Here is a 13,329-nt window from a genome sequence, read left to right on the forward strand (position 1 = left end):
GGAGCACGTTTGGGAGTGCGCAGCATGGCGGATGGAGCACGTTTGGGAGTGCGCAGCATGACGGATGGAGCACGTTTGGGAGTGCGCAGCATGACGGATGGAGCATGTTTGGGAGTGCGCAGCATGCCGGATGGTGCACGATGGGGAGTGCGCAGTATGGCGGATGGAGCACGTTTGGGAGTGCGCAGTATGGCGGATGGAGCACGTTTCGGAGTGCGCAGCATGGCGGATGGAGCACGTTTGGGAGTGCGCAGCATGGCGGATGGACCACGTTTGGGAGCGCGCAGCATGGCGGATGGAGCACGTTTGGGAGTGCGCAGCATGGCGGATGGAGCACGTTTGGAAGTGCGCAGCATGGCGGATGGAGCACGTTTGGGAGTGCGCAGCATGGCGGATGGAGCACGTTTGGGAGTGCGCAGCATGCCGGATGGTGCACGATGGGGAGTGCGCAGTATGGCGGATGGAGCACGTTTGGGAGTGCGCAGCATGGCGGATGGAGCACGTTTGGGAGTGCGCAGCATGGCGGATGGACCACGTTTGGGAGTGCGCAGCATGGCGGATGGAGCACGTTTGGGAGTGCGCAGCATAGCGGATGGAGCACGTTTGGGAGTGCGCAGCATGGCGGGTGGAGCACGTTTGGGAGTGCGCAGCATGGCGGATGGAGCATGATAGGGGGTGCGCAGCATGGCGGATGGAGCACGTTTGGGAGTGCGCAGCATGGCGGATGGAGCACGTTTGGGAGTGTGCAGCATGGCGGATAGAGCACGATGGGGAGTGCGCAGTATGGCGGATGGAGCACGTTTGGGAGTGCGCAGTATGGCGGATGGAGCACGTTTCGGAGTGCGCAGCATGGCGGATGGAGCACGTTTGGGAGTGCGCAGCATGGCGGATGGACCACGTTTGGGAGCGCGCAGCATGGCGGATGGAGCACGTTTGGGAGTGCGCAGCATGGCGGATGGAGCACGTTTGGAAGTGCGCAGCATGGCGGATGGAGCACGTTTGGGAGTGCGCAGCATGGCGGATGGAGCACGTTTGGGAGTGCGCAGCATGCCGGATGGTGCACGATGGGGAGTGCGCAGTATGGCGGATGGAGCACGTTTGGGAGTGCGCAGCATGGCGGATGGAGCACGTTTGGGAGTGCGCAGCATGGCGGATGGACCACGTTTGGGAGTGCGCAGCATGGCGGATGGAGCACGTTTGGGAGTGCGCAGCATGGCGGATGGAGCACGTTTGGGAGTGCGCAGCATGGCGGATGGAGCACGTTTGGGAGTGCGCAGCATGGCGGGTGGAGCACGTTTGGGAGTGCGCAGCATGGCGGATGGAGCATGATAGGGGGTGCGCAGCATGGCGGATGGAGCACGTTTGGGAGTGCGCAGCATGGCGGATGGAGCACGTTTGGGAGTGTGCAGCATGGCGGATAGAGCACGATGGGGAGTGCGCAGCATGGCGGATGGAGCACGTTTGGGAGTGCGCAGCATGGGGGATGCAGCACGATGGGGAGTGCGCAGTATGGCGGATGGAGCACGTTTGGGAGTGCGCAGCATGGCGGATGGACCACGTTTGGGAGTGCGCAGCATGGCGGATGGAGCACGTTTGGGAGTGCGCAGCATGGGGGATGCAGCACGATGGGGGGTGCGCAGCATGGGGGATGGAGCACGATGGGAGGTGCACACCTCCCCCCAACACACACACACACGCGCACTGCACAACACACACACACTAGGAATCACAAACAACGCCCTACACAGACACCCACACACACAGACAACGCTGCACACACAAATATACGCACATACTGCACAACACACACATTGCTCAAAACATACCTCCCCCCAAAACACACCACACCCACACAAACCGCACAACACACACACACACACAACGCTACAGACACACAGCGCTCCACAAACAACGCAACACACGCAACACACATACAACACCGCTCTCACCCCCCGCGACACTCAGAACATGTACAGCGCCCTACACAAACACTTGGTAACTACACACAACAACATCTATATATATAACAAAAATCATACATGAACTACACAATACGTAAATTCTAGAATACCCGATGCGTAGAATCGGGCCACCTTCTAGTATATATATATATGCATATATATATATATATATATATATATATATATATATATATGCATATATATATATGCATATATATATATATATATATATATATATATATGCATATATATGCATATATATATATATATATATATATATATATATATATACATATATATATATATATATGCATATATATATATATGCATATATATATATATATATATATATATATATATATATATATATATATGCATATATATATATATATGCATATATATATATATATATATATATATATATGCATATATATATATATATATGCATATATATATATATATATGCATATATATATATATATATATATATATATATATATATATATATATATATGTATATATATAGGTAGGTAGGTAGGTGTGTGTGTGTGTGTGTGTGTATATATATATATGTATGTATGTATGTATGTATGTATGTATGTATGTATGTATGTATGTATGTATGTATGTATGTATGTATGTATTGTAGGGTAGGTGCTTTAATATACTCGCAAATCTCTGCATTCCCAGGTCGTCAGACCAATGCTGTTTTTCTTAGTCATGCGGTGGCCAATTCGACTTGCCGGATCACACTGGGCTATGTGCGTTACCCGGAAGTCTATTTACAATGTAAGATTGTAGAGCATCAGAGCATTCCTTACATTGTAAAAGTCACTTCTGGTTCACACAGAGGCCAGCGTGATCTGGAGAGGCGGAGTAGCCATCATGTAACGCCACAATCGGTGAGTATATTGCTGCATTCTACACTACACCACATGTATATGCACCCAGGCTAGATAGATTGATATGAGTTGCATGTGGCAAAAAATGTTCCTGCTCCTACCTCAGCAAATCTGCAGTGATCTCGTAGCAATTTGTTACATTGCAATTTTGCTGTGAATTTCATCCTTTTATATTAAATGTTTATTAAGATTAATATTATTGCAACAGATTAAGCATGATGTGGAATTGACAATCACAACATGCTTAAACATTTCTGCTACATGCATTTTCAGTTCCACAACTGGAGGTTTTGTAAGGTAACTCCCTCCATCAGAACGTCATACAATAGAGATAAAAGGTGAAATCAAGAGAAATTCATACACGCAGTATTACAGTATAATAGATCCTCTAACTATGATCTAGCCAAAATTAACCAGAATTTTAAGACATGTCGGCTTACTTCTGTGCAGCTTTCCGAGGCCCCTTCGCTGGTCCCCTGCCTCTTCGTTTCTGTTCTACTTGTTCAGGTTCTTGCTCTTCGCTGATATGAAGCGCTTCCTCCTCATCCACTTGGGGGCTTTCTATCGGGACGGACTTTTTTCTACCTCTCCTGGGAGTCTTTGGTGCTGGGTCTTCTTTAACAGCAGGCGCTGCCTTTGCAGACTTTGGCGGTCTTCCACGTCTCGCTTTTTTAGGTGGGCTATTCTGTTCATCTTCAAATTCGAGGAGGTCTTCCTTTAACCTTTTATCTGGCCACTGTTGCTCGTCTGATTCGGAAGCAGGTGCTGCCCTCTTTCTACCTCGCTGGCCACCTCTGGGTTTTGATTCCTGAACAGATTTGGAGAGATCATCCATGCTTAAGCTATCATCTGGATCTAGGAGAGATTGCTTTTTGCGTCCTCTCGGCTTTTCAATGTCGGAGTCGTCTCTCTTATCACCTTTCTTCACAGACAATGGAGAAGACATCATTGAATAGTCTTCATTTTCACTATGATCAAGCTCTGTGCTGTCAAGTCTTTTCATGAAACAAAAATAAAGAATACATAAACATGGCATCCAGAATCTAAGCTGTCAAATAATACTGGTGACAGTCTGGTCTTATCTGTACAGCCTTCCACTGACCAAGGTGTGTAAACCATAAAGGGGGTCGGATCCAAGGTTTGTAAATCCTTACATTGATCAGGATTCTCCGGTGCCGGCAGCGAGACACGGTGGTCATGTGACCACAAGTACGCGATATGTATACTGCCGGACACACTCCTTCGCTCCATTCACATGTGTTGATTGAGGCTGCGAGGAGTGGTAATGTGGCCAGGAGTAAGCATATCGCGTGCTTGTGGTCACATGACCACCCGCTCCCAACGCCGGAGAATCACAACAGTGACTGCAGACTTTTGGCAAAAGCCTGGACAACCCCTTTAACTCTTTAGCTCCTATTAGTCTAACTTTCCAGAATAATCACAGAAGACACGTGCTCTGTGATTCTCACATACTTATGAGAATACAGTAAGTCACACACTTTATCCCCTGACAGTAATCACACCATTTGGTGAGCTCCTCATATTTACAGGTATGTGAACTGCTCAGATTTTAGATGTTTTCAGGATAAAGAATTTGTGGATATATAGAGTACTGGGAAAACGTTTTAGACAGGAGTGGAAGAAAAGCGGCAAAAAAAAATTTGGGAAAGAAGGGAATTTTGTTACTTACCGTAAATTCCTTTTCTTCTAGCTCCTATTGGGAGACCCAGACGATTGGGTGTATAGCTACTGCCTCCGGAGGCCAAACAAAGCATTACACTAAAAAGTGTAAGGCCCCTCCCCTTCTGGCTATACACCCCCCGTGGGATCACGGGCTCAGCAGTTTTAGTGCTAAAGCAAGAAGGAGGAAAGCCAATAACTGGTTTAAACAAATTCACTCCGAAGTAACATCGGAGAACTGAAAACCGTTCAACATGAACAACATGTGTACCCGAAAAAACCAAAAATCCCGAAGGAAACAGGGCGGGTGCTGGGTCTCCCAATAGGAGCTAGAAGAAAAGGAATTTACGGTAAGTAACAAAATTCCCTTCTTCGGCGCTCCATTGGGAGACCCAGACGATTGGGACGTCCAAAAGCAGTCCCTGGGTGGGTAAAGAAATACCTCATGTTAGAGCTGCAAAGACAGCCCTCCCCTACGGGGAGGCAACTGCCGCCTGCAGGACTCTTCTACCTAGGCTGGCGTCCGCCGAAGCATAGGTATGCACCTGATAATGTTTGGTGAAAGTGTGCAAACTCGACCAGGTAGCTGCCTGGCACACCTGTTGAGCCGTGGCCTGGTGTCGTAATGCCCAGGACGCACCCACGGCTCTGGTAGAATGGGCCTTCAGCCCTGATGGAACCGGAAGCCCAGCAGAACGGTAGGCTTCAAGAATTGGTTCTTTGATCCATCGAGCCAGGGTGGATTTTGAAGCCTGCGACCCTTTGCGCTTACCAGCGACAAGGACAAAGAGTGCATCCGAGCGGCGCAGAGGCGCCGTGCGGGAAATGTAGATTCTGAGTGCTCTCACCAGATCCAACAAATGTAAATCCTTTTCATACCGATGAACCGGATGAGGACATAAGGAAGGTAAGAAGATATCCTGATTAAGATGAAACGAGGATACCACCTTAGGGAGAAACTCCTGAATGGGGCGCAGCACTACCTTGTCCTGGTGGAACACCAGGAAGGGAGCCTTAGATGACAGCGCTGCTAGCTCAGACACTCTCCGAAGAGACGTGATCGCTACCAGAAAGGCCACTTTCTGTGATAGTCGAGAAAGTGAAACATCCCTCAGAGGCTCGAAGGGCGGCTTCTGGAGAGCAACTAGTACCCTGTTGAGATCCCATGGATCTAACGGCCGCTTGTACGGGGGAGCGATATGACAAACCCCCTGCAGGAACGTGCGCACCTTAGGAAGTCGTGCTAGACGCTTCTGAAAAAACACGGATAGCGCCGAGACTTGCCCTTTCAGGGAGCCGAGCGACAAGCCCTTTTCTAACCCAGATTGCAGGAAAGAAAGAAAAGTAGGCAATGCAAATGGCCAGGGAGACACTCCCTGAGCCGAGCACCAGGATAAGAATATCTTCCACGTTCTGTGGTAGATCTTAGCAGACGTGGGCTTCCTAGCCTGTCTCATGGTGGCAACAACCCCTTGAGATAATCCTGAAGACGCTAGGATCCAGGACTCAATGGCCACACAGTCAGGTTCAGGGCCGCAGAATTCAGATGGAAAAACGGCCCTTGGGACAGTAGGTCTGGCCGGTCTGGTAGTGCCCACGGTCGGCCGACCGTGAGATGCCACAGATCCGGGTACCACGACCTCCTCGGCCAGTCTGGGGCGACGAGTATGACGCGGCTGCAATCGGATCTTATCTTGCGTAGCACTCTGGGCAAGAGTGCCAGAGGTGGAAACACATAAGGGAGCCGGAACTGCGACCAATCTTGCACTAGGGCGTCTGCCGCTAGAGCTCTTTGATCGCGAGACCGCGCCATGAAGGCCGGAACTTTGTTGTTGTGCCGAGACGCCATTAGGTCGACGTCCGGCACCCCCCAGCGGCGACAGATTTCCTGAAACACGTCCGGGTGAAGGGACCATTCCCCTGCGTCCATGCCCTGGCGACTGAGGAAGTCTGCTTCCCAGTTTTCTACGCCCGGGATGTGAACTGCGGATATGGTGGATGCTCTGTCCTCCACCCACATCAGAATCCGCCGGACTTCCTGGAAGGCTTGCCGACTGCGTGTCCCTCCTTGGTGGTTGATGTATGCCACCGCTGTGGAATTGTCCGACTGAATTCGGATCTGCTTTCCTTCCAGCCACTGCTGGAAGGCTAGTAGGGCAAGATACACTGCCCTGATTTCCAGAACATTGATCTGAAGGGTGGACTCCTGCTGAGTCCACGTACCCTGAGCTCTGTGGTGGAGAAAAACTGCTCCCCACCCTGACAGGCTCGCGTCTGTCGTGACCACTGCCCAGGATGGGGGTAGGAAGGACCTTCCCTGTGATAACGAGGTGGGAAGAAGCCACCACTGCAGGGAATCCTTGGCCGACTGGGAAAGAGAGACTTTCCTGTCCAGGGACGTTGACTTCCCGTCCCATTGGCGGAGAATGTCCCATTGAAGTGGGCGCAGATGAAACTGTGCAAACGGGACTGCCTCCATTGCCGCCACCATCTTCCCTAGGAAGTGCATGAGGCGTCTTAAGGAGTGCGACTGACCGTGAAGGAGAGACTGCACCCCTGTCTGTAGTGAACGCTGCTTGTCCAGCGGAAGCTTCACTATCGCTGAGAGAGTATGAAACTCCATGCCAAGATACGTTAGTGATTGGGTCGGTGACAGATTTGACTTTGAAAAGTTGATGATCCACCCGAAAGTCTGGAGAGTCTCCAGCGCAACAGTCAGGCTGAGTTGGCATGCCTCTTGAGAAGGTGCCTTGACCAGAAGATCGTCTAAGTACGGGATCACCGAGTGTCCCTGAGAGTGCAAGACTGCTACCAGTGCCGCCATGACCTTGGTGAAAACCCGTGGGGCTGTCGCCAGACCAAATGGCAGAGCTACGAACTGAAGATGGTCGTCTCCTATCACGAAGCGTAGAAAACGCTGGTGCTCTGGAGCAATCGGCACGTGGAGATAAGCGTCTTTGATGTCTATTGATGCTAGGAAATCTCCTTGGGACATTGAGGCAATGACGGAGCGGAGGGATTCCATCCGGAACCGCCTGGTTTTCACATGCTTGTTGAGCAGTTTTAGGTCCAGAACAGGACGGAACGAGCCGTCCTTTTTTGGAACCACAAAGAGATTGGAGTAAAAACCTTGCCCTTGTTCCTGAAGAGGAACAGGGACCACCACTCCTTCTGCTCTTAGTGAGCCCACCGCCTGCAGAAGGGCATCTGCTCGGTCGGGATGTGGGGAAGTTCTGAAGAACCGAGGCGGAGGACGAGAACTGAACTCTATCCTGTACCCGTGAGACAAAATGTCTGTTATCCACCGGTCCTTGACCTGTGGCAGCCAAATGCCGCAAAAGCGGGAGAGCCTGCCCCCGACCGAGGATGCGGAGAGAGGAGGCCGAAAGTCATGAGGCAGCCGCCTTGGAAGCGGTTCCTCCGGTTGCTTTCTTTGGGCGTGATTGAGCCCGCCAGGAATCTGAGTTCCTTTGGTCCTTCTGAGTCCCTTTGGACGAGGAGAATTGGGCCCTGCCCGAGCCTCGAAAGGACCGAAACCTCGACTGTCCCCTCCTCTGTTGAGGTTTGCTTGATCTGGGCTGGGGTAAGGAAGAGTCCTTACCCTTGGACTGTTTAATGATCTCAGCCAATTGCTCACCAAACAGTCTGTCTCCCGATAATGGCAAGCTGGTTAAACATTTTTTGGAAGCAGAATCTGCTTTCCATTCCTTTAACCACAAGGCTCTGCGCAAAACTACAGAGTTGGCGGACGCCATTGAGGTCCGGCTCGTAGAGTCCAGGACTGCATTGATAGCGTAGGTCGCAAACGCAGACATTTGCGTCGTCAAGGACGCCACTTGCGGCACTGCTGGACGTAAGATAGAGTCCACCTGTGCCAGACCAGCTGAAATAGCTTGGAGTGCCCACACGGCCGCGAATGCAGGAGCAAACGACGCGCCGATAGCTTCATAGACAGATTTCAACCAAAGGTCCATCTGTCTGTCATTGGGATCTTTAAGTGAAGCCCCATCTTCCACTGCAACTATGGATCTAGCCGCAAGCCTGGAGATTGGGGGATCCACCTTTGGACACTGGGTCCAGCGTTTGACCACGTCAGGGGGAAAGGGATAACGTGTATCCTTAAGACGTTTGGAGAAACGCTTGTCTGGATAAGTATGGTGTTTCTGAACTGATTCTCTGAAGTCAGAGTGGTCCAGAAAAGTACTCAATTTACGCTTTGGATATCTGAAATGGAACTTCTCCTGCTGTGCAGCTGCCTCCTCTGCTGAAGGGGCTGGGGGAGAAATATCCAACAGCCTATTGATGGCCGCTATAAGGTCATTTACCATGGCGTCACCATCAGGCGTATCCAGATTGAGTGCGGTCTCAGGATTGGACTCCTGATCACCCCCCTCTGTCTCATCATACAGAGACTCTTCTCGCTGAGACCCTGACCAGCGTGATGACGTGGAGGGTCTCTCCCAGCGAGCTCGCTTAGGCTGCCTGGGACTGTCATCCGAGTCAGAGCCATCAGCCTGTGATGCCAGGGACCCCCTTGGAGCACGGATAAGTTCCAACTGAGGGGGACCAGGGAGCATTGACTCAGCAGTGTCCATGGTCTGGGTAACTGGCCTGGACTGCAAGGTTTCCAGTATCTTTGTCATAGTCACAGACATCTTATCAGCGAAAACTGCAAACTCTGTCCCCGTCACCGGGGCAGGGATCACAGGCGTCTCTGCCTGGGTCACTACTATCATAGACTCCGGCTGCCGAAGCGGCACAGGGATCGAACATTGCACACAATGGGGGTCATTGGAACCTGCCGGTAGATCAGCCCCACATGCGGTACACGCCTCGTATACAGCCCGTGCCTTGGCACCCTTGCGTTTTGCGGATGACATGTTGTTGTCTCCTTAGAGCAGTATAGGGTATAAGCCAAGAAGCGACCGCAGTGCAATATGTATATATATATATGGCACAGTAAAAGTACACCAATAAAAACACTGTGGCACTAGTGGGGCCAGCACATATGTGCCGCTTACCGCCCGCTGAAAAGCGGGTGTGTGGTCGCCAAAATCCCTTGTCTGGGTCTCCCAGAGCCTGTGTCCGTTCTCCAGCCAGACTGCATGCAGGATTGGCTGCCGGCGTCCTGTGGAGAGGGGCGGGCCCTGGGCGTATACAGACAAAGTGCGGGAAACATGCGTCCCACTGTGCCCAGTGAGAGGGCTGGAGCATGTAAATAAGGCTCCAGCCCTCGGCGCTGCCTATTGCACAGCGTCTCTCCCCTTCCCTGATTGACAGGGTGGGGGCGGGAACGAAGCGGAGCTAGGCCGCAAAAGCCGGGGACTAAATTTATAAGCGCCGCCGTCGTAAAAGCACGGCCGGCGCTAAGTCCCCGGCGCACCACAAGCCTCAGCCGCGCCGCCGCTCTAGGGGCGGTCGGCGCGGTAGTTCCCAACCATAAAGTCACTCAGTTAAGCTGCAGTGACACGACCCCAGCGCTACTGTCCCCGGCGCACTAGCACACCCAGCAAGTCTGGAGTGTGCCTGTGCCTGTCTGAACGGGGACACAGAGTACCTGAATGTTGCAGGGCCTTGTCCCTGAACGGTACCCAGCTCCGTATCCAGCAGGTTCTATGGGTCTGTGGATGGAGCCCGGCCTCAGGGCTTGGGGGCCGGTAAGATCCCACTTCCTCAGAGCCCCTCAGGGGGATGGGGAAGGAAAGCAGCATGTGGGCTCCAGCCTCCGTACCCACAATGGGTACCTCAACCTTAACAAACACCGCCAAAAGGAATGGGGTGAGAAGGGAGCATGCTGGGGGCCCTTAGTATGGGCCCTCTTTTCTTCCATCCGATATAGTCAGCAGCTACTGCTGACTAAACAGTGGAGCTATGCGTGGATGTCTGACCTCCTTCGCACAAAGCTTGAAAACTGCTGAGCCCGTGATCCCACGGGGGGTGTATAGCCAGAAGGGGAGGGGCCTTACACTTTTTAGTGTAATGCTTTGTGTGGCCTCCGGAGGCAGTAGCTATACACCCAATCGTCTGGGTCTCCCAATGGAGCGCCGAAGAAAAAGCGATATAACAACTAGAAGTGTTAATCGTTTATTCACTTTGTATCTTGTTAATCGACAAAAACAGAGAACTGTAAAATCAAATGCATTACTGATGTGACCACAAACTCCTTCAAAATAGCATCAATTCTTAGAGAACGAACCACAGATCTCGTGTGCATGTAAGTGTGTGCAAATGCTTCCCTCTCCATGTAATCCCTGACACACAAGACAAGGTCGAGATCAGGGCTCTGAAGGGGCCAAAATCATCACTTCCAGGACTCCTTGTTCTGAAGGTAGAGTTCAATTATATTAGCTGAATGTTTGCAACAGAATAATGACCCCATTCAGAGTCCTCACGGATGGTATTACAAGATGGACAAGTATCTCTCAGCATTAATGACACCATTAATATTGGACAAGTTTCCAACTTTTGCTGAAATGTAGCCCCAAACTTGAAGAGAACTTCCACCATGCTGCACTGTTGCCTGCAGACAATCATTGTATCGTTTTTCAGCCCATAGGCATCAACATGCCTTCTGCAACAGCCAAATATTTCTCATTCGACCGCATGAGCCCGGAGCACCTTCTGCCATTTTTCTGCACCCATTTCCTATGTTTTCATGCATAGAGGAGTCGCCTGGCCTTGTTTTCATGTCAAGAATATGGCTTTTGGCTATAATTTTTGCATGAAGAACACTTCAGGGTCCAAATGGTTCCTCCCTGTCAAGTTCTTTCAAAAAGTGCATACAAGTGAACCTGGGGATAACGGATGCGGTTTTGAAGGCAAAAAGCGGTCACATCAAATTTTTTATTTAGATTTATCTTTTGTTTGTTCACTTTTGTTCATTGATTAAAAACAAAAAACACTTCTACAGTCTGTCACATTTTTTCTATATCTGCATAAAACTTTTGCACATTACAGTGTGTATAGAAAAAAACCCAAAACACATGGCATATCTGGACATCCTGAACTTTTATGAAAGAGGTATTGTACATCTAAACATTAAAGCTCTGCTGGGGTCAGACTTTTGCAAAAATGCACAAAAGTTTGTGATTACAGCTAAATATTACGCTTTGTTTTAATGCATGATTCCAGGTCTTACATGCTAAGTAGCATTATTAGGTGGCTACTTTCTTCTTGTAAACAATGGCTACAGGGCTAGAATAGTTATGGGTTTTTTTTGGGTTGGGGGGAGGGTATAGTATTATAGTATTCAGAGTATTTTGTTATGTTAAACACACTGTCCTGGAATCTCCATCAGAACTAGGTTCTCTGCAGTCCATTTATCATTGCCTTTGCGCCTTTTGCTCTAAAAGATCAAATAGTTTTAATAGTGACTTGTATTTGCGCCTTACTTATTATTAAAATTTGTACCTTTAGAAGTTAACTTAACTTAATTTTTGCAACTTTCCAGAATAAAGAAACTAGCCCAAAAATGAATGAAAAAGCCAAAAAAAAATAAAAATGGTTTGGGGCTCTTTTTGTACATTAAAGTTAACGGTGTTCAAATTATGTACCCCTTCACGACCTTTGACATGCGTCATGACAGCCAGAAGTCAACTACTGACCCCTGTGCCTGTCAGTACACTCTTCCTGTGAAAGTCGGCTGTGAACGTTCATAGGAGATCATCATTTCTCCCATACAGAGCAATGGTTATGCACTGCCCTGTACAGCAAAAGTGATCCGACGATTACAGCTACAGGTCCCCTAAGGCAGAATTATTATTATTATTTTTTATTTTTTTTAAAATGCAATTAAAAGAGGCGATCAAAACATTGTATCTACCCCAAAAATGATATCTGTAAAAACTTCAGCTCAGAGCAAAAACTAAGCCCTCACCCTGACCTACATCCCGAAAAATGAAAAGGTTACAGGTAAGGGAAAATGGCGAAAAAAAATAAATAAAATAAATTACAAATTTCCAATTCTTTTTCACCACAGAATAAATAATAATAATAATAATAATAATAATAATAATAAATAATAATCCTATACATGTTGGAAATGGAAACATTGCAAAGGTCATGAAAGGGTTAACATTACGGATACTCAAAAGCAAACCAAAGATAATGCCCAAAATCCTAAATTGAACAAACTACAGAGCAAAGACTAAAACATAACGTTTAATAAGTTAAATTCTAAAACCAAATTAGACAATACATAAAGTGCAGTGCAATAATGTGCAAGAAGGGAATTTTGTTTACTTACCGTAAATTCCTTTTCTTCTAGCTCCTATTGGGAGACCCAGACAATTGGGTGTATAGCTTCTGCCTCCGGAGGCCACACAAAGTATTACACTTTAAAAAGTGTAACCCCTCCTCTGCCTATACACCCTCCCGTGCATCACGGGCTCATCAGTTTTGGTGCCAAAGCAGGAAGGAGGAAACTTATAAATTGGTCTAAGGTAAATTCAATCCGAAGGATGTTCGGAGAACTGAAACCATGAACCAAAAGAACAATTCAACATGAACAACATGTGTACACAAAAAAACAACAGCCCGAAGGGCACAGGGGCGGGTGCTGGGTCTCCCAATAGGAGCTAGAAGAAAAGGAATTTACGGTAAGTAAACAAAATTCCCTTCTTCTTTGTCGCTCCATTGGGAGACCCAGACAATTGGGATGTCCAAAAGCAATCCCTGGGTGGGTAAAAGAATACCTCGATAAAAAGAGCCGAAAAAACGGCCCCCTCTTACAGGTGGGCAACTGTCCCCTGAAGGAGTCGCCTACCTAGGCTGGCATCTGCCGAATC

The 13,329-nt window shown here is 48.9% G+C and overlaps 1 protein-coding gene across 1 annotated transcript in view; it reads right to left on the minus strand.

Moving 5' to 3' along the window:
- Positions 1 to 13,329, minus strand: part of PDS5B (PDS5 cohesin associated factor B) — a 316,943-nt gene that overhangs the window by 28,708 nt on the left and 274,906 nt on the right. The window contains exon 31 of the mRNA XM_075337338.1: positions 3,304 to 3,858. Within this exon, the coding sequence (XP_075193453.1) occupies positions 3,304 to 3,858 (555 nt within the window). The remainder of the gene's footprint in view (positions 1 to 3,303; positions 3,859 to 13,329) is intronic.

The sequence above is a fragment of the Anomaloglossus baeobatrachus genome, chromosome 2, assembly GCF_048569485.1.
Source record: "Anomaloglossus baeobatrachus isolate aAnoBae1 chromosome 2, aAnoBae1.hap1, whole genome shotgun sequence".
NCBI classification, from domain to species: Eukaryota; Metazoa; Chordata; class Amphibia; order Anura; family Aromobatidae; genus Anomaloglossus; species Anomaloglossus baeobatrachus.